The sequence below is a fragment of the Pteronotus mesoamericanus genome, unplaced genomic scaffold (assembly GCF_021234165.1).
Source record: "Pteronotus mesoamericanus isolate MK-2021 breed Mesoamerican mustached bat unplaced genomic scaffold, CSHL_Meso_final contig_123, whole genome shotgun sequence".
Classification (NCBI taxonomy): Eukaryota; Metazoa; Chordata; class Mammalia; order Chiroptera; family Mormoopidae; genus Pteronotus; species Pteronotus mesoamericanus.
The window spans coordinates 829,153-855,915 of record NW_026555049.1 but is presented as its reverse complement, the minus strand read 5'-3'; the positions used below and the strand labels follow the sequence as shown (position 1 = coordinate 855,915).

The 26,763-nt window shown below is 41.3% G+C and overlaps 1 protein-coding gene across 1 annotated transcript in view; it reads right to left on the bottom strand.

Moving 5' to 3' along the window:
• Positions 1-2,764: 2,764 nt before the first annotated feature.
• TECTA (tectorin alpha) overlaps positions 2,765-26,763 on the bottom strand; it is a 101,758-nt gene continuing 77,759 nt past the window's right edge. Inside the window, exons 14-23 of the mRNA XM_054587588.1 lie at positions 25,447-25,733; positions 23,641-23,936; positions 21,182-21,292; positions 11,327-11,529; positions 9,994-10,157; positions 9,308-9,556; positions 5,213-5,375; positions 4,065-4,152; positions 3,425-3,541; positions 2,765-2,865 (exon numbers count right to left, since the gene is read on the bottom strand). Of these exons, the coding sequence (XP_054443563.1) occupies positions 2,765-2,865; positions 3,425-3,541; positions 4,065-4,152; positions 5,213-5,375; positions 9,308-9,556; positions 9,994-10,157; positions 11,327-11,529; positions 21,182-21,292; positions 23,641-23,936; positions 25,447-25,733 (1,779 nt within the window). The remainder of the gene's footprint in view (positions 2,866-3,424; positions 3,542-4,064; positions 4,153-5,212; positions 5,376-9,307; positions 9,557-9,993; positions 10,158-11,326; positions 11,530-21,181; positions 21,293-23,640; positions 23,937-25,446; positions 25,734-26,763) is intronic.

The window sequence follows — 26,763 nt, the reverse complement described above, 5'->3', positions numbered from 1 at the left end:
CCCTAGTGCACTGTTGGTGGGAATACAAGTTGGTGGAACCACTGTGGAAAGCAGTATGGAGTTACCTCAAAAAATTAAAAATGAGACTTCCTATGACCCAATAATTCCAGTTGTGGGAATATTTCTGAAGAAACCTGCAACACTAATTCAAAAGAATATTTGTACTCCTATATTCATGACAACATTATTTACAATAGCGTAGATTTGAAAGCAGCCCAAGTGCCCATGTGATTTTGCCACAGTGTGGAAGGACCTGGGGAGCAGTGTGCTAAGTGAAATAAGCCATTCAGAGAAAAACAAGTGCCATGTGATTTCACTTACATGTGGAATCTAATGAGCAAAATAAACAAACAACATGGAAATAGACCCATAAATACAGAGAACAAAGTGACAGCTGTTGAGGGAAGGAGGGTTGGGGGCTCATTTAAAAAGTTGAAAAGATTAAATTTTAAAAAACATATAGACTCAGACAATAATATGGTGATTACCAGAAGGAAAGTAGCTGGGGGTGGGTGGGTAGAAGAGAGTAAAGGAAGGATAAATGGTGATGGAAGGAGAGTTGACTTTGGGTGGTGAACACACAATACATTATACAGATGGTGTATAATGGAATTGTACAGCTGAAACTTGTATACTGTTACTAGTTAACTAATGTCATCCCAAATTTTCTATAAAAATTTTAAAAATCAATTTCAAGGAAAAAAACTGAAAAACACACAAACACATAGAGGCCAAACAACATGATAGTAAACAATGAATGGATTAAAAATGAGATTATAGGAGAAATCAAAAGATACCTTGAAACAAATGAAAATAAAACAACCCAAAATCTATGGAACAGAGCAAAAATACAGGACAACATCAAGAAACAATAAAAATTTCAAATAACAAAATTAACAATATGCTTAAAGGAACTAGAAAAAGAATGAAAAACAAAGCCCAAAGGGAGTAGAATTAGAAAGTAATAAATATCAGAGTTAAAATATATGTAACAAAAGTCTATAAAATCAACAAATCAATAAAACTGAGCTGGTTCTTTGATTATATAAAAACATTAATAAACCTTTCACTAGACTTATCAAGAAAAAGAAGAGAGGACCTGAATATATGTAATCAAAAATGAATAAGGAGGAATCATAATGGACATGACAGAAATACAAAAGATTATAAGAAACGACTACAAACAATTACATGCCAGCACACTGGACAATCTGAAAGAAATGGATACGTTTCTAGAAGCATAAAATTCCTAAGATTGAATCAGAAACAGAAAATCTGGACAGACTAATGATTATTGACAAAGTTGAATTGGTATTGAAAAAACTCACATAAATGCCTTGAATGGGATGGTGTCGCAGGTGAATTTTACTAATCATTCAAAGAAGAATGACCACCTACCTTTTTCAAACTATATTCAAAATAAAGTCAAGAGAATGGGAGGCTCGCAAGCTTGTCTTATGAAACCAGCTTGATTCCCAAACCAGATAGAGACTTTACAAAGAAAAATTATAGGCCAATATCTTTGTTGAACATTAATGTCCCCTTAAAAAAATATTAGCAACTGAATTCAGCAATACATTGAAAAAGATCATATACCATGATCAGCTGGGATTTACTTCTGGGATGCAAGGTTGGTAAAGTATCTGCAAATCAATTAATGTGACAAAACCATATAAACAAAGTGAAGGATAAAAAAATCATATGATTACATCAATAAATGCAGAAAGGGTATTTGACAAAATCCAGCACCCATTTGTGATTAAAAAAATAAACAAACAAACAAATGTTGAGCACAGTGGAAATAGAAGGACCATGCTTCAACCTAATAAATGACATGTATGAGAAACCCACAGCTAACATCGTGGTCATTGGGGGAAGGATAAAAGTGTTGTTTTGTTTTGTTCCTTTTTTAATCCAGGACAAGAGCATTCAGTGGTGCATTCAAAATCTGGCCAGCAGTGGGGCCTGGTCCCATTGTGGTCGCTCCTGGTTGCTTTCTTAAATCAGAACATGCTACTCAGTATGCAAGGCTTAGCATCAGTAAGAATGATTTCAGCCACCAAGTAATGAGAATACTTGAACACAAAGTTTATTTAAGCATAAAACACATTAAAAATTATTTGGTTGATTTGTAAAGGAGAAGCATTTGGGTCTGAGGGAATAAAATGGGGGAGGTGGGGTTCCCATGGTCTGCAAACAATACACCCAGTGACCAGGCTGCCATGGCAAGGCTGAAGGACACGAGGGTCAGGGAGGAGGTCATTGTAAAGAGAAGGGAGCAACACATGCATGTCATAGATCAGACGCTCCGAACTTCTGAAAGCTTCCTGAGAGGGAGCGGAGCCTCCCAGCCATCGCTTCTCAGTATTGTTCCTCAGGTCCCCTCTTTGTAAAACTATGATCCAGGAACAATGCTGGTTGACAGGTTTCTCTGATCGGATTTCCAGTCAGGCTTTTCTAACCAGAATTTTTTTCTTTACTGGTTATTTATGTGAATCAAAATTTCTAGTGACAGCTGTTTGAAAATTTTAGGCAAGATATATGCTTTCCACAACTGGCTTTAGAAGCCCTGCCGTACTTTGAAAGAGGAGCGTGGAATTTCACCCATTTCCGAATCTCTGACCATGTGAGGCAGGTGGCATCGTGCTGACCAGTGGCATCTGGTCACTTTCAAATGTGTTTTGACTTAAGGGCACACACCTTTTATCCTACAGGGAGTTGAAAAAAGTAAATTACAGTACTTTATATAGCAACCTTGAGTTAATTATGAGGTCATGACTGATTTATACACAAAATGCCATAATGAAATCTGGGTCATGACGAGAAGGAGCGTCCAAACTTGAAGTTCAGTGGAAGAATTAGAGGCTGTGAACAGAAAGGAACATAGTAAGTCCTATGGGAAAACATACCTGCTTGATAAAGATCAGGCCTTTGTGCAGTTCTCAGCTAAATAAAGGACATTACATCATCAAGAACCCACTTTATCCAAATGGCTGCAAGGAAGCAGAATTAGCCCAACCTTCAGAAAACTGCTGCTAGCTAACCCAGTGGGTGCCGGGGAGCCCCGAGGTAAGGCTGCCGCAGGCATGCTTGTTTGCTGAATCAGACATCGCAATCCCAACCACAGCCCAAGCAGGCTTGGCGGCCAGATTTAAAGCCAATATTTGGTCCTTGTGTAGTTGGATAACTTATTTTTTTTTAAAATCACCTGCATCTTTTAGATAAAAGAGCAGGGGCCCAAAGGTTAAAAACAACAACAGCAACAATAAAATGGTAGTAAAATTTCTTAGGAGTTTTCCTAATCTTAATTTCTGGGTTTTTATAGGTCAGCAGCGGAGTGACGGGGCTTCAGCCTCGAACCCCCCCCCCAGGAAGGAGGGCTCCTCGGGCCTCGGCGCCTGCCCCGGACGGGGTGCGCGTCTACCTCTGCAGCTCTTGCCGTCCTCCTGCAGCGTTCCCGTCACACAGCTGCACAGGGGCCCGTCTACCCGGCTCGTGCAAATCTGCTCACACCCGCCGTTGTCCTCGCACCAGTCCAGCCCTAAAAAACAGCAGCGAGTCAAAGCAACTGCGCACAGTTCGCCTCTTTGACTCATGTCTAAGGGCAAGGCTTGAGAGAGAGGAGAGGAAAAAGAGAAGCCCAATGTGATTGTGAGGGTTTTGTCTTTTTTTTTTTAAAGATTTTATTTATTTATTTTTAGAGAGAGGGGAAGGGAAGAGGAAAAAAGAGGGAGACAACAATGTGTGGTTGCCTCTCATGCGCCCCCTACTGGCGACCTGGCCCACAACCCAGGCCTGTGCCCTGACCGGGGATCAAACTGGCAGCCCTTTGTTTTGTAGGCCAGTGCTCAATCCACTGAGCCACACCAGCCAGGGCTGATCGTGAGTTGTTAAGAGTCAAGAAAAAGTAGTCATTGTGGAAGTGGGCGGTTTCCCCAAACTACTATCTTCAACCTCTTTACTCACCAGGTTCACATTAGAGGTGAAACACAGGCAAGAGTTTCCCCCAAGCCTTCAAACCCATTGTTTTAATAATTTATAGTGTGTTTAGGAAACATACGTACTTTTTCTCCTAATAGGTCCCACTGAAATGATCTGTTCTTTCGGTTCTTTAGCATAATCTGTGGCAATCCTGGAATTTTGTGGACAAGTCTGAAAGACAGAACACCAGTGGGAAAATTTCACAGAGTTAAGCTGATATCTTTTTTTTTAACCTTGTTTCCACCTCCAAAGAAGCAGTGGTTCCAGCCTCCAGCTCTGTCACTGTTCAGATTAATTAGAACCATTGCCTTGTTGATCACTGAGCCCACTGGGACTCTAGGCTTTGTGTTGAAGAGAATTAAATATGTTCTCCACACCGGAATTAGATTCAAAAGCTGCCTTCCTGGGAACCATCAGGCAGAATGCGTGCAAGCAGCTTGTGTAAATAGCTCTGACTTTAATTCACACCTAAATCTTGCAAACATGGGTTACGTAGAAAGCTGGAATGTTAAAAGTTAGGGGCCAGTGCAATAAAATCTTAGTGACATTAACCACATGTGGTGGGGATGTACCCCTGGCACCGAAGAGAGGATTGGTTTGTCACCTCATCCCGCCAGCCCCTCCAGAGCCGCAGGCCCTGGCATGGCTCCAGATGAGCTGTAGAGCAATCCCTGCCCAAAGAACATCCTGAGCCCAGGAGTTGGCTGCTATAGCAGAGTGGAGCTTGGCACTGTCACTTCAGATTGAGGTGACCTGGCTCCTTGAGACTCTAGTGCAAAGTTCTCAAATGGACCGCTTTTGCTTCCCAGGGGATAACTAGCAATGTCAGGAGACATTTCTGGGTGTTGCAACCTGGGCAGGGGGCGGTACCACTGGCATGTAGTGAGTAGAGTCCAGGGAAGCTGCTAAATGTCTACAATGCACAGGGCAGTCTCCACACAAAGAATGATGTGGTCCAAAATGTCAATGATGCTGAGGTTTGAGAAACTCTAACCTAGCATTACACCAATGAGAGATTGACATTTTGGAAATAAAGGAGTAAGTTGGCATCATTCCACTGTTCTCTCTTTTATTGTCCCACCAAAGATGACTGCCGCTTTGAAGCACCTGCGGACGATTCCAGTTCAGCCACTTCCAGGTGCTGCGAGACGCTGGCCCTGGGGGTTCCCATGCTGAAAGCCAGGGCGGCGCGCAATACTGCTGAGCATTTACTTCTCACATTCTCACTTACTATTTTACAGGAGTACTTTTCTGAGTCGCAGAGTGACACTGCGCAGTGAAGATGAACTTCATCATAATCCCCAATGAACTTGAAGACTGTGACGTGAAAGCGGCAGGTCAGGGAGACGCCGTTCTCCTCGATGCCAATAGTGTTATCTTTAATGTTCTGACACCTGTTCAGAAAGAAAATACCTTTGCTTCTTACTTTCATATTTCATATGAAACCACTGTAAGTGGTAAAAATGCCTTTGCATTTGAAAGTGATCGCCGGACTGTGTAGGTTTATCATTTATGACCACTCCGTATTTACATAGTTTGTTTTCTTTTTTAAAATTTTTATATTGTTATTGACACTATTACGGATGCCCCCATCTTCCCCCTAGTTTGTTTTAAAGGCAGCAAACAGCACCTCCAATTAGAGCCCTAACTGCGATTAAAAACACATTGACTAAGGGGACAGAACTCAATTTCCCTAAGCTTCAGTTTTTTCAGTTTCTTGTTCTGTTCCCTCATAATGCTGTGTGTTACAGATATCAGTTTAACAGACACAAGAAGATTACTTCTATACTTCTTCAGTTAATTATCAATTTTGGGAGGATCACCTGATTCAAACCCTATGGGAAATCGTCCCACATATTGAGCTGGGTGGGGGCTGCAGGAAAAGAAAGAGCTGTCAAGGATGAGCTGAAGCATTGCCTTGAAGTAGGTGGCTGTCTCTTCTCTCAGCTCCTCCTCCCCCTTGTGGCATTGAGCCAATAGGCAATGACAGCTGCAGCCCCCCCGCAGGCACAGATGTCTTGCCTCCCCTACTTAGAGTTCCCCAAAACTACCAATCTTTCACGCCCCAGGGTCTTTTCACATAATGTTCCCCCCACACCCGAAGGTCTTTCTGCAGTTCTTCACATGCACGACTCCGGCTCTTTCTCCAACACTATGGCTCCCCTGCCCTTATAGGTATCCCTTAGCCCTGCCCTGACCAGGCAGGAACAACAGGTTTTACCTGGAGTTGTCAACAGCACCCTGGTGAGCCCTGAGAGTGCACGAATGAAACCACAGCCCTCACTCTGCCCCCACACACTGGGGGTCATGGTGAATCGTTGTTGAAGGCTCACGTTTGTGAGTGAATGAACTGTGCTGCCATGGCCAGGGGTGGCTCATGAGAGAGAAGACGTTCTTCCAAATGATGAAATAAAAGGGTGACTTTTTCATATGTTTCCTTCCCCTGCCCCGCAGAATTAAACAGCTTAGTTAATAGGAAAATTATAAATTGAAATAATCCTTCATCATTCCCACACATATTAAGTTTAGTAATTAGTCTGCAAGGCAATAGTCTCCAATGCTTTGAAACAAAAACTTGCCATACTGTTTGTTGTCTTTGTTACTCATTTGAATACTCTAAATTGGCTCAAAGATTCTAAAATATTCACAGCCGTTGATCTTCAAGCCCTTCCCTCTTAACCAGACTCCCAACTACCAGAGAGATTACTTGAGGTTTAGATACCAGGAAAATATGGAGTAGAAGGAAGGGGCCCAGGTGGTCAGAGACAAGCGGCCTTAGTGTGAGCAAACAAGCCAAACACTAGAATCTTTTGTCCACTCTTAGAGGAAAAACTGTCCTTTACTCTGTGTAGGCACATGAAGAGGAAAGAGACATGACTTGCATGTCCCCGGGCCTCTTTTGCTGCTCATTTATTCAGAATTGAGCATCACTCTTGCTGCTAGTTCACAGGAAAAAAAACCTCTCCAAGGTCAAAAGGACTCATGAATTAAAATTCTCCCACAAGACAAAAATCACTTTATACCCAATAACAGTTTAATTTGAAGATCTTTATTCAGACCCCAGAGGAAGCTAAGATTTGTGAACATACTCACTTGTTCTCTCTCCCTATTGGGGTCGAGTCTATTAACGACTATTTTTAAAATGCTCAATGCTACAGCGACCTTCAAAGGAGGCACAAGCCATATCGCCTGGGTTTGCACTTGATAGTGACTCAGATCTTAGCTTTGGGAAAGGACTATGACAGGGGAGGGAAGGCAAATTGAGAAAAGGAGAGTTGTGATGTTAGCCTGAACAGTAGGCCTGCAAGACACCGTAAGTCACCAAGTCCTTCCCTTTGCCCCTGAAGAAGCTAAAAGCCAGTTCAGAAAGTCAAATGCCTTCGTGCTATCTTTGCTGAGAATTCCACAGTATGCCTCAGCAACCCACGCCACAAGCTACACCCGGCTAGTCTGGCAGTCAGCAGGTCTGGAAACCTGCAGGATCCTTCCTCTTGCTGATTGCGTAGCCTTGGATTAGCTGTACACCTAACCTCTTTAAGCCTGTTTCATCTACAAAAAGTAGTTATTTAATGCTTGTCCACCCAGACCACATCCTTCTTTTGAGGAACCATTTCCAACCTTAAAACTAATTGCAGTAGATACAGCACTTCCTGACCACCACACAGTGCCAACCCAGGACACACCTTGGCACGTTGACTATTTTAAGGTGAATGAGTTTGAGTCAATGGCAGAAGCAGGAAGGTCATCCTGACTTTCTCCCTGGCCCTTTTCACCTGAAAGAGGTCATAAAACCTTCATGAGAGAGATGTCCCCCTGTACCCTGAGGAAAGGAGCATCCTCATCTCCAAAGACAAAGGGACCCAGAGGAGACCCTGAACAAAGAGGCTTGGCAAGTTTCCCCAGTTCGCTACAACCATGTCATACTCTGACCTTATCATAACTGCTCCATGAACGCCCACTCTTCATCTAACCTAGCATAAAGCACTCAGCTTTAACCCTTTCTCTGGGTTTTAATTTCCCTATGAAGACTCCAGTGTCATGTAAAACTTGTATTAAATAAATCTGGATGCTTTTCTTCTGTTACTCTGCCTCTGTTTAATTTTCAGTCTCAGTCAAGGACCCTAAGAGGGTGGAGGAGAACTTCGTCCTTCTCAACACCAGGCAATTTCACGTGTGTCCCCTCCAAACAAAGGAGAAGCCAGGATCTGAGAGAGAGATGTGAACTGGGCCACTCCCCAGGAGCTCCGGAAGTGGGTTCAAAGGAATGCTCACTCCTTTGTAGTTCCAATGCCATGAGAACACGAGTCCAGGATTGCCAGTGTCTAACAAGGTTGATCGGAGACAGGGAGAAACAGAGACAAAAACAAGGGACCGAGCTAAGGAGGGAGAATTTTGACAGCATCTGGCCCCTTGAATCCAATCACCTCTGAGGCTACATCCACTCCTGTGGCTTGTTTTTGATACTGTTAACCACCTTGTTTTTTGCATAAGCTACTTGGAATTGGTCTCTACCACAGTTAACAGGGAAAAAAAAATCTGATCAGTCATCTGCTTTAAGAATTATTGTATTAGGGTGATGGAAATGTTATACAATTAGATTATGGGGATGTTGCACTCCTCTTGTAAATTTATTAAAAATAATTTCATTTTATACTTAAAACAAGTATATTTTATTTCATATAAATATGTATACAATAAAGCTTTTAAAAGAATTATCATTGCTTGACACAACCAGTGTTTTTAAAAAATAAACTATCATTATTGTTGTTTGATTTACAGCCTTTTCTTTTTCATTCATTCAATAAATTTTGTTTCATAACCACTGTCAGAAAATATACCAGGTGCTGGTCATAGAGTGGTGACCAAAAAGAAACTTTTATTTTATAGGTTATTATTCTAATCCTTTCAAAATTGTAACAGATGTCCTGGTCACCTTTAGTTATTCTCATTACTTTCTTTCATTTGCAGACGATCCACATTTCTCTCAAATTGAAATTTAAAGTAGGCAGGATAGAATCCTCTCTTAGATGACATTGAGGATACATTTGTAGTTAATGCCATATGGATTTAAGGATCTACCTCAAAACTGCGGTATGACTTTGAGCAAGTTGCTTGTTCTCACTAAGCCTAAGCCTTCTCTTCTATAATATGAAGCTGCTAATATCTACCTCATAGGTTGTAGTAATAATTTGATAGTATGTGGACGCAAAATGCTGGCCCTGTAGGTAGTCAACAAATATTAGTTCCTATTTCCATCTTTATAAAAGGATGTAGGCTAACATTACCCCAAAGGCTCCGAGACCATCCTTAGTTAGAGGCTACGCACCCTTCTTCAATGATGAAGTAGCGAAGTTTATCATTGCTGTCACGGGAGGGTGTTGCATAGCATTTGTTCAGGGTCAGGATCAAATGTGTGGCATCAGCTCCAACCACAAAGACCCCCACATACAGCACGTCTCGAGTTGTCAACACCACTTCACCCTGGCGATAAGGATGTTTGTAGGAGGCATTTTTGTAGAGTGCCATCTTGGTGGTGAAGCTGCCTTCTTGGGTTGGAACTGTCAAGTTAATGACACTAAAAGGGAAAAAAATCATGAGGTAGAGAACCTCAAACAATTACATTTATTCAATCACCTGCTGTTTTTTTCAAGCTGAAAATGAAGAAGGAAGGCAAAGTAGAGAGTAGCAAAGTCTAAGGTTGCACTGTCCAAAATGCTACCCACTAGCCACAGGTGGCAATTTAAACCAAATTAAATTAAAATTTCAATTCCTCAGCAACCCTAGCCACATTTCTGTGCTCAACTGCCATATATAGCAATTGTATTCAATAGTACAGAATCAGAACATTTCTATCATTATAGAAAGTTTCATTGAACAGTGCTAGTTTAAGGAAGAAAATAAGAGGCAGAATATATGAGTTACTTTTTCCCAGTGCTTCAAAAGTAAAAGCATGCCACCTGACTCTGCCAACGCAAAGACACGGCAATGGGCACAAGCCTGCACAGTCTCTACCTGAGCATGGGCTTCACAACAGAGTCCAAGGAGATCTTGATGTCCAGCTCATAAGCACACGAGAATTCCACATTGATTGTCCGGTCCCTGGTGATGATGTTGCCAGTATTGTTGGCACTTTCTATCCAGATTGTGTTCTTATACATGATATGAGTGCCATTGGACTGCAGAGCAAAGGGAGGTCAGATATCATTAACTCTGGGAGTGAGGGCGTGGCTTGCATTTCAAATCCATGCCCTGAAAGTGGAGAAAGGGCTTCATTTCATACATACCTCAGAGGCTAGTGCAGTCAGTACAGAGCCTGCCTCAGTGTTTCCCCCGCCCCAAAACATGTATTACAATAGATGGCACCTTTCAATCTGATAACCTCAGATGCCCACAGAGGGTGACTTCGTGAATTCTAACTACAGCCAGCCCCCAGGTACATCCGGGAACCCAAGGAGGGGACAGGAGGAAGGACTACCTTCACAAGCTAATACAAGTCTTCTTATTTTATTTTTAAAAAAGATTTTGCTTTATTTATTTTTTTATTTTGAGAGAAGGGAAAGGAGGAAGAAAGACACAGAGAGAAACATGTGCAAGAGAAACATAGATCGGTTGCCTCTCACACGTCCCCAACCAAAGACCTGGCCTATAACCCAGGCATGTGCCCTGACCGGGAATTGAAGTGGTGACCTTTCAGTCCACAGGCTGGTGCTCGATCCACTGAGACATGAGAGCTAGGGTTGCAAGTCTTCTTCTTAATTCTTAATGTTCTTATTTCAAAATCTCTTCTCTAACAAATCTTTTACCAGGTGTGCCCACAAGCACCTTCTTGTGCCTTTTACTCCCTGATATGTGTTAATAAAAAGTTAACAAAACACACACAAACACACATCAGGAAGAAACATGAAGAAAAGAAGCAAGAGGCTTTGCTAGCCTATAAATTGGATAATCTGACACCAAAAGTTGGGACCTTGCTGTTTTTCTCTTAAATGATATCTGGGACACCCTTATCTCCTGAAATAGCTAAATGCAGCTGTATTTACCTGGAAGAACAATAAGGGTAAGAGAGGTAACAAAATTTTGTGATCATGCCCAGCAAAGGATGACAGCAGGCAGAGCAAACCAAGGAAAGAAGCTTGTCACCTGCTGTGCTCTTTCCATTCCGTCAACCATGTAGCACTAAATAATCATTCTCCTTAATGTCTTTCATTTTGTGCATGTCTTTTGCTGTTTTCCATGGAGATATTTCTAATTGGACCACCCTGAAGCTGGCTTGAAGGACAATCAATGTGCAAACACCTGGACAGTTGCTACCTCTGCCAGGTGCTTTCTTGCTTCAGTTTCTCACCTGTACAATGTTTCCGCAATTCCCCTTGGTGTTGTTGATCTGAAAAGAGATAAAATCTTCCCCTTCAATGCCCGTGCACTGTCTGTCATTGATCCTCACACCCTCTCTCTCAAAGCCAAGCTGGAAAAGTTTGCACTTAGATATGGACACTTCCATCTGGGACGCCTTGCAGGTCACCTCGGCATCAATAATGTCATGAGAGTCTGCGGGAAACAGTGATTATGGAAGTCATGTGAGTGGGAGCCGCTCTTGCTGCAGAGGTCAAGGTGTGGCATCTGTTACAGTTTCCCTTAGAAAAGGCTAATAACCTGCATGAAGGCCGTGGCATTTCTGACTAAGCTTTAATCAAACCAAATGAGGATATGAATTCATTCAAAGCAATAACTGGGGCATTGTAGAGCCTTTTGTAAAGACGTAAATACTAATAAACTGTCTTTTCTTCATAAACCCAAGACTTTTCCCCCAGTTTGGTGGTCATTACTTTTCTATAAGCTACATACTGCATCTGGCTCATTGTGACTTGACTCAGGATCCCCTCCCCATGTGAGAGCAGCACTGGCCAGACCACCCAAAACCCAGCTTGTTCCCCGGTGAGCACTAAGACCTCTTGTCTTTTCACACAATGATACACCAATTGACATTCTCTGTGAGTACATGAACACAAGCTGTTCATCTGCTTAGGGGAAGCACTGGAACAGCACATGCTGGCTCTCTCCTCCTATGGAGACTTCTGGTCAATTAGGCTTTTGCCGACTAATAATGTTAGATTCAGCACATGCGACCTGAGTTCCTTGGTTCGGGCAAGGGTGAGGAGCTGAGGGCAAAGCAGCCCCTGACGCGGCGCCACGGGTGTGCTCCCACTAAGGGGACAGTGGTTGGGAACAGGACCCGGAGTCCTAGTGGGTTACTGTTTGTTTCAAACATTTCAGGTGCTTCTTCAGGAGTCTCCTAAAACTGGGGCCTGATAAAGCTGGCTTTTAAACAAGTCTTTTTTTTTTTTCCTAAGCAAATTGTTGCTCTAGAGTTTATCATCTTTTATTTTTATTCATTTATTTTTTTAAGTATATTTTATTGATTATACTGTTACAGTTGTCCCAATCTTTTTCCTTTTGCCCCTGCTGCCTGGTACCCTCTTCCCTCTAGCAATTACTCCTCCCTTAGTTCATGTCCATGGGTCATGCATATACCGGTAAGTTCTTTGACTTTTCAATTTCCTACACTATTCTTAACACTCCCCTGTCTATTTTGTTCCTACCAGTTATGCTTCTTGATCCCTGTACTATTTCTTCTTTTCTCCCCCTTCTCCCTCCCAGCTGATAACCCTTCAAATGATCCCCATACTTATGAGTCTGTTCCTGTTCTGGTTGTTTGCTTATATTTTTATTTTTTAGATTCAGTTGTTGATAGTTGTGAGTTTGTTGTCATTTTACCATTTATGGTTTTATATGTTCTTTTTCTTAGATAAATCCCTTTGACATTTCATGTAATAACGGTTTGGTGATGATGAACTCCTGTAGTTTTACCTTATCTGGGAAGCACTTCATCTGCCCTTCCCTTCTAAATGAGAGCTCTGCTGGGTAGAGTGATCCTGGTGTAGGTCCTGGCTTTTCATCACTATGGACACTTCTTGCCTGCAAAGTTTCCTTTGAGAAATCAGCTGACAGTCTTATGCAAACTCCTTTGTATGTTCTCTTGCTGCTTGTAAGGTTCTTGCTTTATCTTTAACTTTGGCATTTTAATCATGATGTGTCTTGGTGTAGTTCTCTTTGGGTCAAACTTGATTGGGTCTCTCTCTGCTTCCTGGACTTGCATGTCTATTTCCTTTGCCAAATTATGGAGGTTTTCTTTCATTATTTTTTCAAATAGATTTCCAAATACTTGCTCTTTCTCTTCTCTTTCTGTCAACCCTATGATGCGAATGTTGGACCTCTTGATGCTGACCCGGAGGCTACTTATACTACCCTCATTTTTTTAAATTCTTTTTTCGTCTTCTTGTTCTGATTGGTAGTTTTTTGCTTCTTTATGTTCCAAATCATCGATTTGATTCTCAGTTTCATCCACTCTACTGTTGTTTCTCTGTAAATTGTTCTTTATTTCAATTAGTGAATCTTTAGTTTCTGACTGGATCTTTTTTATGCTGCTGAGGTCCTCACTAAGTTCCTTGAGCATCCTTATAAGCAGTGTCTTGAACTCTGCATCCGATAGATTGCTTATCTCCATTTTGTTTAGCTCTGTTTCTGGAGTTTTGATATGTTCTTTCATTTGGGCCACGTTTCTTTGTCTTGGTAGCATGACCTAATGTATTAGGTATCCTGTAGGGTCCAGTGGCACAGCCTTCCCTATCACCCAAGCTGGGTACTCTAGGTGCACCCATTGTGTGGGCTGAGTGCACCCTCCTCTTGTAGTTGAGGCTTGGTTGCTGTTTGCAGACCACTGGAGTGATTTACCCAAGCCAGTCAGCTGCAAGGATTGGTTGTGACCACTGACCACCAACCTCTGCCCTCTGTGCAGGCACAGGGTGGCAGTGCTCTGACGTGGTCTGTAGCTGTCCACTGTATGCACTGGCCCTGGAATTTTCCTGGTGGTGCAAGCCAAGGTCAGCCCCCACCTGTGTTTTGCCTGGGGCCGCCCTTCCTGGGCTGTAAAGCAATCTCAGAAGGCTGCCACTTGTGCTGGGCTGGGAGATTTCCAGGCCAAACCAAACTATAAAACTAAGTTGGCTGCTGCTAGTGCCCAGCTTAGAGCTCACTGAGGCCAGCTGTTGCTTGTTTGATAGGATTTAGAAAGTTATGAGGCAGCCATTCATATAGAAAAGCAGCTTGGGTGGGCCCATAAGTTGGATGCGGGAGAGTGTCTGAGGATCTCTAAGGCAGGTCTAACAGTGTTAGCCTGGCTGATGGAGTCTCAAATACAGCACCAGCCTGCAGCCTCCGTGGCTCTGTGGGGGGAGGATCCAGAAACGGGACAAAGGCCTCTGCTCGCCCTGATACCAGGCACTTCAGCCTCTCCCTGTGAGCCACCGGTGCCCTTTAAGCTGCCGCCCCGGCACTGGAACTTGGAGGGAGTCTGAGTAGGTGAGAACATGTGTGGGTTCTTTAAGAGGAACTGCTTGTGGCTCTAGAAGTTTCTTCCACCACCTCAGTCCATGCTGGTTTTTGCAGCCAGAAGTTGTGGGGACTTCTATTCCTGGCACTGGAACCCTGGGCTGGCAGGGTCTGGGGTGGGGCTGAGACTCCTCAACTCCCAAGATGTCCCTCCTGAATTTTTATCCACCACATGTGGGTGAGTGACCAGTCTGTTCCATGGGTGCACCTCTCCTACCAGTCTGGATGGATGTGGTTTCTTTAATTCCATAATTGTTAGACTTCCATTCAGCTTCATTTCTGAAGGTCCTGAGTTATGGATGTTCTATCATTTAGTTGTAATTTTGATGTGGTTGTGCAAAGAAGTGAGCCATGTCTGTCTACGTTGCCATTTTCTATCCTCTTTTAAACACTACATTTACCTTTAAAAAACATATGCCAGTTGTGCTAAGCACCTTACATGTATTTTCTCATTTACTTCTCACAGTACTTCTATGAAGTCAATGTTATTCTCACCTCCATTTTACTAAAAATTGGGTCCTTGCTATTATTGCCCCATTTCACAGCAAACTTAGACTTAAATATATTAAATAATTTTCCCAAGACAAATAGCTAATAAATGGTAGACTTTATTTAATTTTTTAATTTAATCTTCCATTAGTGATTATTTTCCATTACGATTTAGTCCCCTTACACCCACCTTACCCCGCAATCACCACCCTGTTGTCCACATCCATGAGTCTTCTTCCTTTTTGGCTTGATCCCTCCACTCCCTAATCCCCCAGCCAACTAGTTATCATCTGCTCTCCACCTATGAGTCTGTCTCTGTTTTGCTTGTTAGTTCAGTTTGTTCATTAGATTCTACATATGAATGGAATCATGTGGCATTTATCTTTCTCTTACTGGCTCATTTCACTTAGCATAATGTTCTCCAAGTCCATCCACACTGTTGCAAAGGTAAAATTTTCTTCTTTTCTATGGCTGAGTAGAATTCCATTGTGTATATGTCCCATAGTTGTTTTCTCCACTCATCTATTGATGGATACTTGGGCTGCTTCCGTATCTTGGTGATTGTAAATAGTACTGCAATGAACATAGGGGTGCTTATTTTTTTTGAATTAGTGTTGTGGGTTCCTTTGGATATAATCCCAGAAGTGGGATTTTTGGGTCAAAAGGCACATCCATTTTTAATTTTTTGAGGTATCTCCACACTGCTTTCTGCATTCCCACGAATAGTGCAAAGAGTCCCCCTTTCTCCACATCTATCAGCACTTATTTGTTGACTTATGGATGATAGCTATTCTGATAGGTGTGAGATGGTATCTCATTGTGGCTTTAATTTGCATTTCTCTGATGATTAGTAAGGCTGAGTATGTTTTCATATATCTATTTGCTATCAGTGTTACCTCTTTAGAGAGGTGTCTATTCAGGTCCTTTGCCAATTTTTTTAATTGGGTATTTTGTTGATGTTGTTTTGTAACTACTTTATAAATTTTGGATATTAATCCCTTATTGGATGTATCGGCAAATATGTTCTCCCATTCTGTGGGTTGTCTCTTTATTTTGTTGATTATTTCCTTTGCTGTGAAAAGACTTTTTAGTTTGATATAGTCCCACTTGTTTTTTTCTTTTGTTTCCCTTGTCTGTGGAGATATATCTGATAAAACATTTCTACAAGCAATGTCTGAGATTTTGTTGCCTATATTTTCTTCTAGGATTTTTATGGTTTCTGCTCCAATATATAAGTCTTTGATCCATTTTGATTTATTCTTGTGTGTGGTGTAGGAAGGTAGTCTAGTTTCATTTTTCTGCATGTATCTGTCCAATTTTCACAACACCATTTATTGAATAAACTATCTTTAGCTCATTGTATGTGCTTGCTTCCTCTGTTATATATTAATTGAGTATAAAGGTATGGGGTTATTTCTGGGCTCTCTATTCTGTTCGATTGATCTATGTGTCTGTTATTATACCAGTACCAGGCTGTTTTGATTACTGTGGATTTGTAGTACAGTTTGATATTAGGTAGTGTGAGTTTTCCAACTTTGTTATTCTTTCTCAGGATCACTGTTGCTATGTGGGGTCTTTTGTGGTTCCATATAAATTTTTGAAATATTTGTCCTAGTTCTGTGAAATACGTCTTTGGAATCTTGATAGGAAATGTGTTGAATCTATAGATTGCTTTGGGCAATATGGACATTTTAGTGATATTAATTCTTCCTATCCATGAGCATTGTATGTGCCTCCACTTATTTGTATCTTCTTCAATTTCTTTCTTGAGTGTCTTAAAATTTTCTGAGTACAGGTCATTTACATCAATGGTTAAGTTTATTCCTAGGTATTTTATTCTTTTTTAAGTGATCATGAGTGGATGGTTTTCTTAATTTCCTTTTCTGTTAGTTTGTTTTTGGCATACAAAAATGCAACTGATTTCTTGATATTAGCTTTGTATCCTGCTACTTTGCTGGATTCATTTAGCAGATCTAGTAGTTTCTTGGTGGACTCTTTGGGGTTTTCTATGTATAGTATCATGTCATCTGCAAATAAAGACAGTTTTACTTCTTCCTTTCCAATTTGGATGTCTTTTATTTCTCCTTGTTGTCTGATTGCTATAACTAGGACTTGTAGTACTATGTTGAATAAAATGTTAGTGTAGACATCCCTGTCTTATTCATGATCTTAAGAGGACTGCTTGTAGTTTTTTCCCATTAAGTATGATGCTGGCAGTGTGTTTGTCATATATGGCCTCTATTATGTTTAGGTATATTTGCTCTGCTCCCACTTAGCTGAGAGTTTTTATCATAAATGGGTGCTGGATTTTATCAAAAGCTCTTTCTGTATCTATTGATAAAATTATGTGGTTTTTATCTTCATTTTGTTTATGTGGTGAATTTATAGATTTGCAAATGTTGAACCAACCTCGCATTCCCAGAATAAATCACAATTGATCATGGTGTAAGATCTCCTTGATGCATCTCCATATTTAGTTTGCTAATATTTTGGTGAGGATTTTAGCACCTATATTCATTAGGGATATTGGCCTATGATTTTCTTTCTTTGTAGTGTCTTTACCTGGTTTTGAAATCAGGATAATGCCATCTTCATAAAATGAGTTTGGGAGCATCCCCTCTTCTTGAGTTTTATCAAAGGGTTTGAGAAGGAGAGGTGTTAGTTCTTCTAAGAATGTTTGGTAAAATTCACCTGTGAAGCCATCCAGTCCAAGGTTCTTGTTTGTTGGGAGTTTTTGATTACTGATTCAATTCATTAGGTATAATCATCTACTTAGATTCTCTGATTCTTCCTGATTTATTTTTGGAAGATTGTATATTTCTAGTAATTCAACCATATCATTCAGGTTATCCAGTTTGTTGGCATATAGTTATTCATTATATTTTTTTACAGTCCTTTGTATTTTTGGTGTCAGTTGTTATTTCTCCTATTTCTGACTTATGTGGGTCTTTTTTCTTTTTTTCTTGATGAATCTGGTTAAAAGTTTGTCAATCTTGGTTATCTCGTCAAAGAACAAGCTCTTGGATTCACTGATATTCTTTATCAGTTTTTTAGACAGTATTTGGTTTATTTCTGCTCTAATCTTTATTATTTCCTTCCTTCTACTCACTTTGGGCTTTATTCATTGTTCTTTTTCAAGTTCCTTTAAGTGTGATGTTAAATCTTTTATTTGAGTTTGAGTTTTTTCTTTTCTTTTTTCTTTTTCTTTTTTAGATAGGCCTGTAATGCTATGAGTTTCCCTCTTAGAATTGCTTTCCCAGTGTCCTACAAATTTTGGATTGTTATGTCCTCATCTTCATTTTTTTCAATGTCTCTTTCGATTTCTTCCTTGAGCTCATTGTTAACCCACTCATTGTTTATTAACTTGTTAATTAGCTTGTTTATTAACTTGTTATTTAGCGAAGAAATTTTGTGTTTTTCAGTGTTCTTGTGATTGATTTCTAGCTTCCTCCCATTGTGGTCAGAGAAGATGCTTGATATGCTTTCAATCTTCTTAAATTTATTGGGACTTGTTTTGTGCCCTAACACGTGGTCTATCCTAGAAAATTGTTCCATGTGCTTACAAAAAGTATGTGTATTCTGCTGCTTTGGGATGCAATGCTCTGAAGATATCAATGAAATCCATTTGATCCAATGTGTTTTTTAAGGCTGCTGTCTCTTTGCTGATTTTCTGTCTGGAAGGTCTACCCATTGAAGTCATGGGAGTTAAAATTCCCAACTATGACTGTATTTCTGTCAGTCTCTCCCTTTATGTCCATAAAGAATTGCTTCACATATTTGGGTGCTCCCATTTTGGGTGAGTAAATGCTTATAGGGTCATATCCTCCTGTTATATCATTCCCTTTATCATTATGTAGTGTCCTTTTTTGTCTCTTACTATAGCCTTGATTTTAAAGTCTATTTTGTTGGATATAAGTACTGCTACGCCAGCTTTTCTTCTTTTCCATTTGCATGAAATATCTCTTTCTAACCCTTTAGTTTTAGTCTGTGTGTATCTTTCGATCTGAGAGGGGTCTCTTGGAGGTAGCATATACATGGGTCTTGTTTTCTTATCCATTCAGCTACCCTCTGTCTTTTGGTTGGAGCATTAAGCCATTTACATTTAAAGTGATTATTGATAGATTAATATTTAGTGCCATTTTATTGTTAGACTGTTTTCCTCTTTTTTTTTTTCTTTCTCTTCTTCTCCTCCTCCTCCTCCTCCTCCTCCTTAAAGCAAGCCCTTTAACATTCATTGGAGTACTGGTTTGGTGTTAACAAACTAGTTTTTTCTTGTCTGGGAAGCTCTTTATTTCTCCTTTGATTTTGAATGATAGCCTTGCTGGGTTAAGTAGTCTTTGTTTTAAATCCTTGCTTTTCATCACCTTGAATATTTGACATCACTCTCTCTGGTCTGAAATGTTTCTCTTGTGCAATCATATGACAGTCTAATTGGTGCTCCCTTGTAAGTAACTCTCTGCTTTTCTCCTGCAGCTTTTAGCATTCTCTTCTCCTCTGTAAGGCCTGTCACTTTAAGTATGATGAGTCTCAGTGTAGAATTCTTTGGTTCCAAACTGTTTGGGAGTCTCTGAGCTGCCCAGACTCATGTGTTTTTTTCCTTTACCAGATTAGGGAAATATTTGCTCATTATTTCTTCAAATAAGTTCTTGATCTCTTGCTCACTCTCCTCTTCTTCTGGTATTCCCGTGATGTGGATGTTGTTACACTTCATGTTGTCCAAAATGTTTCTTAAGCTCTCTGCATTTAAAAAGAATTATTTTTCCTTTTTCCTGCTCTGCCTGAGCATTTTTTTTTCACTTTCATCTTCCAAAACATTGATTTGATTCTCTGCTTCATCTAACCTAGACTTTATTCCTTCCAGTGTATTATTCATTTCAGATATTGCATTCTTTATTTCTGACTCATTCTTTTTTATGGTTTCTATGTCTTTTTGCAGGCTGTTGAGTATCCTTATAATCATTATTCTAAAGTCTCTGATAAATTCCTTGCCTATATTTCATCTAGTTCTTCTGGAAAATTCACTTGTTCTTTTATCTGGGGTCTGTTTCTTTCTTTCCATTTTAGCTGTTTCTTTTTATTTTCCACCTTATTTGTTAAACTAATCAGCCATTTAACTGATCAGTTGTTAATCTAATCAATCTGTAGTCAGTAGACTGGCTTAAGCACCACAGGGTGGGGCAGAGTAATTCCTGTGGGTAGGGCTATTGCTTCCTCTCAGGCTGATGCCATTCAGAGAGGAGTGCCCTACCTGAGAGAGGTCGCTTCTGCAATCTGGGGAATGACAGCACAGGGACTGTGGTGGCTGACCCTTCAGTTCTCTTTGCAGAGCCACTTGCCCTAGACTCTCAAGTATCTTTATTCCACTCTGCTCTCCCTTTGCCAGAGCCCAAGGTAAGTGGCTGCAAATGAAATTTTGTTCTTTGGCCCTTTAAGGGGCTCTGTGAGTCTCCATCCATCTCTTCTTGGCAGTCAGGAACCCTGCTGCTCTTCACAGCTGGGTATTATCTGGGTTCCTTTCCAGCTCTGGTGCTAGAGGCTGGGGAACCCAACTTGAAGTTCAGACCCCACATTTCTCAGGGAGAACCACTGGGCCACTGAAATGTCCCCCCAGCACTTTAGCTGCTGCCCATGGCAGCCCAGCCAGCCCTCTTGCATCTCTGCAGTCCCTACCAAACATTTTACAGTGAAATGGTTTCCTCTGTCTGTCCTTGGTTATAAGGTTCCTCTCCAGCTAGTGTTCAGTTGGTTATTCTGGATGATTTCTCTATAATTTAGTGGTAATTCCAGATTGGCCCTGGGAGGAGGTTAATGTAGCTTCCATGTACTCCTCCATCGCCTTGGATCCAATGTCTAAACAAGTCTTAAAGGAACCAGCACTCTTGCCCTGATTCTTTCATGTTTTCATCAAACCCCGCCCCCCAACCCCGCATTGCCCTGTAAGTATTCAAAGATCAGTTTGGACCTCTCTAATGCTGAATGTGGCCTCAGATGAAACTGGCTGATTACATTCATGTACAAACTTTGTGTTGTAATTTGTTGCAGAAAAGGATGTGGCTATGAGTAAATAAACACTGACCTACTTTGAAGCAGTCAGATTGCTTCCTTGTTCTGTTTAAATGATTATTAAAGCTTTGCTATTTGGGTTTCTAACCTACAATGCTGGGCATAAGCGCTGCAGTCCTGTAGCATTCCCACGTGGCTGCGGGCCTCTCCCATCGGGCCTCTCTGGGTGGCAGAGGGTGGGGTGGCAGGTGTTACTCACTGTTTCCATAGGGGGGTGGCTCAATGCACCCGCACAGCTCCCCTCCATTGTCCAGCTCGCAGGTCCGGTTGGGACAGTCTGCCCCCACACAGGGATCTTCAACCACTCCTGCTAAAAAGGAAAACAAACAGAAACATGCACAAGTTGATTTTCACACCAACACCCAGGAGGATGTGGTTACACCCTGGATTTGCCACTTTAATGGAACTGGTGATGGTCAGATAGCAGTCACAAATGAACATACAGGGCAACCTTCTAGTAAATAATGACAATAGCTGGTAACTGGGACCTTGCCATGGGCCTGGCCCTGCTTCATGCTCTAGTTGTATGGTCGGCCCCACCCTCCCCAATTCTCTGTGAGCCGAGCATTGTGACCCCCGTTTCACAGCTCTGACTCGCCCGCGTCCCACACAAGCCGAGCCAAGTGGTGAAGACGGAATACATCGATCGTCCTGACTCACCCGACGCACCGCGGCTGCTGCACTCACTGCCCTGTGACACAGGGCTGTCCCTTCACGCCTTTGCACCTCGGAGCAGGTGCTCCACAATATTTGTCAAGCGAGAAAATTTTAGGGCCAGTAAGGTCCCTTAAACCACGACTTCCTAGTCTTTTTGATCCATGGTTCACCTTCCTCATAAATTTCTACTTAATTTTATAATAATAGATAAAACAAAAACCTACATACAACTCACAAGCATTTACTTAGATTAATGTAGTGTTTTGCCAAAAGGGTAAACTTATAAGTAAAATATAAATGTATGTGAACTGTCCTCATTATCACATAATGAACAGTATTTCTGTAGCAGAGAAGTCCACAGACCACCTTCAAGATCAGTCTGAAACCACTAAATGAGGCCATCTCTTTGAGACACTCACTTATTTAAAGAATCTCTCTCCCTTTGTGGATGTAATACTTTTTCTATTCGTCATGGTAAACAATGGTGAGAACTACAAAAACCACAACTGTTTAATCCCAGCATGAGCTTAAAAGTCAAACAAAAGAGCGGGCTGCCCTGCAGCTCCAGATGCCTCTCCTGGCCCGGCTGCCATGCCCCCTGCTGAGGAACGAATTGAGAGCTGGGAGTGTGGTGATGGCTTAACATTGCTGTGGTTTAATTTGGAAGGAAGACTGAAGGAACGCCATCAGCATCACTTAAATACATTTTTTAAAGGTCTTCTTTTTATAAAGACCCTTACATTTGCCAGTATCCCAGTTCCTCCTGCAATGCTAAGCACATAGGAGGCCCTCAGTGGGTGTCATGCTTAATTAATGCAATAGGAAAACCACCAAGAGCATAGCAGAAAGAAGGCATGGAGGCAACAGCCCACAGGAAGAAAAAGACCTCAGTTACAAATATGGTGGTCCGTCTGTCAACTGGCAACTAAGATATGCCCTTAAGCAGAAGGAGTTTTTGAGGTTAAAATTAAAAACTAATGTTTTTAAAAAAATTTCAGCCAATTTTTAATGCTTAAAATGGTTACTTTTAAAATTATTTAAAGTATTGCTTGTTGACACGACCTATTAAAGTTACCAAACAAAGCATTTCTGTTGATTTCCAGAAGACTAGTAATTTTAAGAGATTCTGAAATCACTGAATGCATATTTTGATTAACTACATTGTTTTCAGGTTCTGAATTAACTGTATTCTAATATTGTACTTGATCAGGTTTAATCTTCAAATTTCCTGATGTACACGCGCAACCTTGGAATGGACTGCTTTTCATGGTGGCACCTCTATACACATCGGGTTGGTGGTATGTGTCACAGCACATGCATATGTTCTGTTGGACATGGCATCATGCTATACTAGTGGGACAGAGTGATCGCCTATGTATACGGACACACATATATGTATGCAACAAATTTACAGGTTTATATACATATTTGCTCCATGTATTTGATTAAAATAGTAAGAAAGTGAGCAAATAGAATAATGGATATACACAACAAATAATATTCTTAGTACAGAAAAAAATAGACATTTATTTTGTCACTAATTTAATATAGATAATCCCTTTATAAATCCAACCACAGCTTTTGTTCAGCCCAGGCAGATACAGCCAGCTCAATTCCAATTCCACTTGCCATTTGCCACATGCCCTTCCTTTCTGATGGGAGCTCTGAGCAGGCAAGGAGCTGAGTTTGGGAGCTGAAATCAATTGGGGGTCGCACATGTTGTCCCTCTCTCTCATCAGTTACTAAACTGCTCATCCACCTCAGAGCACCACAGCTCCCCCAGCTGGTCCCTAAATTCCATCACCGGGCGGGGCTGCCGGTGCATGGGTTTCTGTGAACCCACCCTCATCAGACCTCTTCTGCAGCCCACAGTTCTCAGCTTCCCAACCCTGGAAGCAGAGCAGTGAAGACGAGCTAGCCCAAGGAGAGAAAGCAATGCAACCCGCACCACTGTTCTTTTAACTTAGAAAATAACCTGCAGAAATAAAATAATTCTCTTACAGCAATTCTCCTTCTCAATCCATTCAGTGCTGAGGATCCCAAAGGAACGACAGGACTCTCCGTAGGCAGCCAGGGAGCCACACAGCTGGAACTTCTTGTGGTTGTAGCAGCCGTCCAGGTAGCAGGATTCGTAGAAGGGGAGGGGGTCAAGTAGCCCATAGCAGGGCTGGAAGAAGCCCTTCATATCCGTGAGTTTCAGGCAATAGCCATCGCCCTGCATCTTCTGGATGTGCACGTTATCACACGTGGCGGCGTACTGGGAGAACTGCAGCTCGTTGCAGCTGGGGGCAAGAAGTCTAGTCAGAATCAGTGAAGCAAAAACAATCTCTGAGGTCTCAGTGGAAGGGAAGACCACACCTGTTATCTCCTTTGCTAACCCAGAAGTCAACTGCCTTCACAACCTTAGGAAAGTTAGGTGATTTCTATTGTTAATATCACTGGGATGAGTGAGCATAAAATAAAATAATGACTTGGTAGCCGAGTATCAGACAAAAGGTAGATACTGGCATAATAACCATTAGCCTTTAATATAATTGACCGATATAAATGATACAATAATCATTAACAGGTATTGCTATAACAAATAATGGTAATAATAATTATTACTATACTAGTAATGACATTGGGTAGAATTAAAGATTGGGAAGGAAGTCCATAGGCTCTAAACCCATTCCAGTTTAGCTATCAGAGGCCAAAAGCAAAACCTTCACAAGAAAATTGATGTCAGGCTGAAATCGTTTATAGAAGAAAGGAAGAAAGGAAAGAAAAGGAAGCTTAAACAGAGTCATAATTCCTTCAGGATGAACTGAAACTTGCTTGTCTTTGGAAGCCCGCAGAATAGCTTAAACGTCCAAAATTGTCATTTTTCTAACTGTGGGCTGAGTAAGTGACATTTCAGGGAAAGCATCAAATTAAGAGTCCTGAAATCTGCTCCTGGCCCCAGAGGGCCTCCCCACGGTCATCATTCTGCTCCAGCCTCCATTTCACCCAGGCAAGAAAGAGATTGGATGTGATGTTGCACAAGGTTCTTTCCAGGCCTGGGCTCTGTAGTTCACAGGACTATTTCAGATTACCTGCAGAAGGGTCAACAAGGGTATGAAGCTTCATTTCCATACTTAGCTTATACTGGCATGTTGGAACACAAGAGAATTCAGCCATTGCACAAACAAACAAAAAATGCTGGGAAAGAGAAGCATATCTGTAGATCCAGAAAGGCATGACTATAATTTAGCAGCCCAGAGAGTCCCTACATTAAACACCTTTTAAGGAACTCATAGCGTTCATTCTAATTTGGACAGTTAGGGGCCTGATATGACTTTGGTGGCTTCTGGGTCAAAAAAGGCTTTTTTGACTCCCACCAACTTCTGTCTGCACAACCACAACCAAGCCTTCTGGTAGGAGTCACAAACACAGAGTTAGAGGCAGCACTGGGGGAGAAGGGGCAGCCCCTTTTCTCCTGGGTCTCTCTGAATCTTACTGCAGCAGGGGCGCTCCACCGCGGCGCACAGCTGAGGAGGGCTCAGTGTTAAGCCTGGGCAGAGCCCCCCGTTTCGCTCTGCTGTCTAGCCGAAAGTTGAGCCACATGAAAATTTAGAGCTACGCTACCTAAGACCAGTTCCTTCCTCTGACATTCAAGAAATCACTGAACCCTTCGAAGTGTCTCTTTGTATCATGAAACGCCATAGACATTTGGCTCAGCTCTCTGCAGGAGAGAAAATGATGCTATGGAAAGTGCATTGTTTAGGGAATGCCTCCCATGGATGTGGGAGGATTTGGGCCACTGAGTCTAGGGGCTAGAATTCTCACCTCTTCTGCATGCCATTGGTTTTCCAGCTCTGGGCCAGCACCACACTGCTCACCACTGGCTTTCCCCTCAAGGTCACATAATCATCAGTTAAGTCCCCATTGAAGTTGCCACAGAGGCCACACACTTTGTTCTGCAGCCGCTCACTGATGCTGATTTTTATGACGTTGAAACCATTGTAGTGTATCTGGATGTCAGGGCTGGTGTCAATCACCAGGAAGCCCTCACTGCTGTAGATTCTGGTGGCCAGCCCGGTTATAAACGGAACATTCACTTGTGTGCCATTCACCTATTGAAGAAAATAAAAGTAAATGGCTCTTACACAGAGGTTGGCAAACATTTCCTGTAGAGGGCCAGAGTAAATATTTTATGATTTTTATTGCTACTCAACTCTAATCTCATGGCTGGAAAGCAGCCCATAGATATTATGTCACTAAATGAGTGAGGCTGCATTCCAATAAAGTTTTATTTACTAAAACAGTCAGCAAGTAAATTTGATCAAATCTTGTAGTTTGCTGACCACTGCTCCAGAGTTCAAGGACACTCTCATCTACTGTTTACAGTTCCCCTAAAAGAAGCAAAATATTAAGGAGAGAGGAAAGAAAACATTAGAAAACTATAACCCACAGGCTGTTTTTTTGTATAAAACTTTACCAAGCATAACCCAATTACTGAAAATGAAATCTGATCTCATGCTAAGGAGAATCTAACATGGTTGAAATGAATCTGAAGATTATTGCTATGTTTATTTGTTGGTTTTTTTTTTTTTGCTCATAACATTCAAACAGAAGGTCCACCCCAGAGATCCTATAGGCATAGTATTTTCTGCATTCATCATTTTCCTGCTTTATAACAGTTTCTTTTCTTAGCCCTTAGGACAGAACAGAACATGCTCCTCTTATACTTACAAAATAAATTTTTTTCACCCACAGGTTATTAGTAAAGCTTATTTCTTAAAAAACCAGAGGCCTTTTAAAAAATATGACTCTACTATTTTGGTAGATTAGGGTATTTTATTCAGCAACAATGGCAATTTTGCTGCATTAGGTGGTCATTTTCATTTTCTAGCTCCTGGATTCTGGACCAGAACAGTTGTGTCTATGTGGGCCAATTTGCAAAAGAAATGGGGATGTCAAAAATAGTGGAAGCTTTCACTGAAGTTAAAAACCAGTATTATAATTCAAACTCTTTCTTTTAAGCTTGAAAAACACTGTTATCTTTTGCCTAAGCTATTTGATGGATACTGAGGTGTTTGATGACAGCTCAAATAAAGATAAACTCAATGAGCTAGTGATGGAAAGCAAATGCACACAATAACA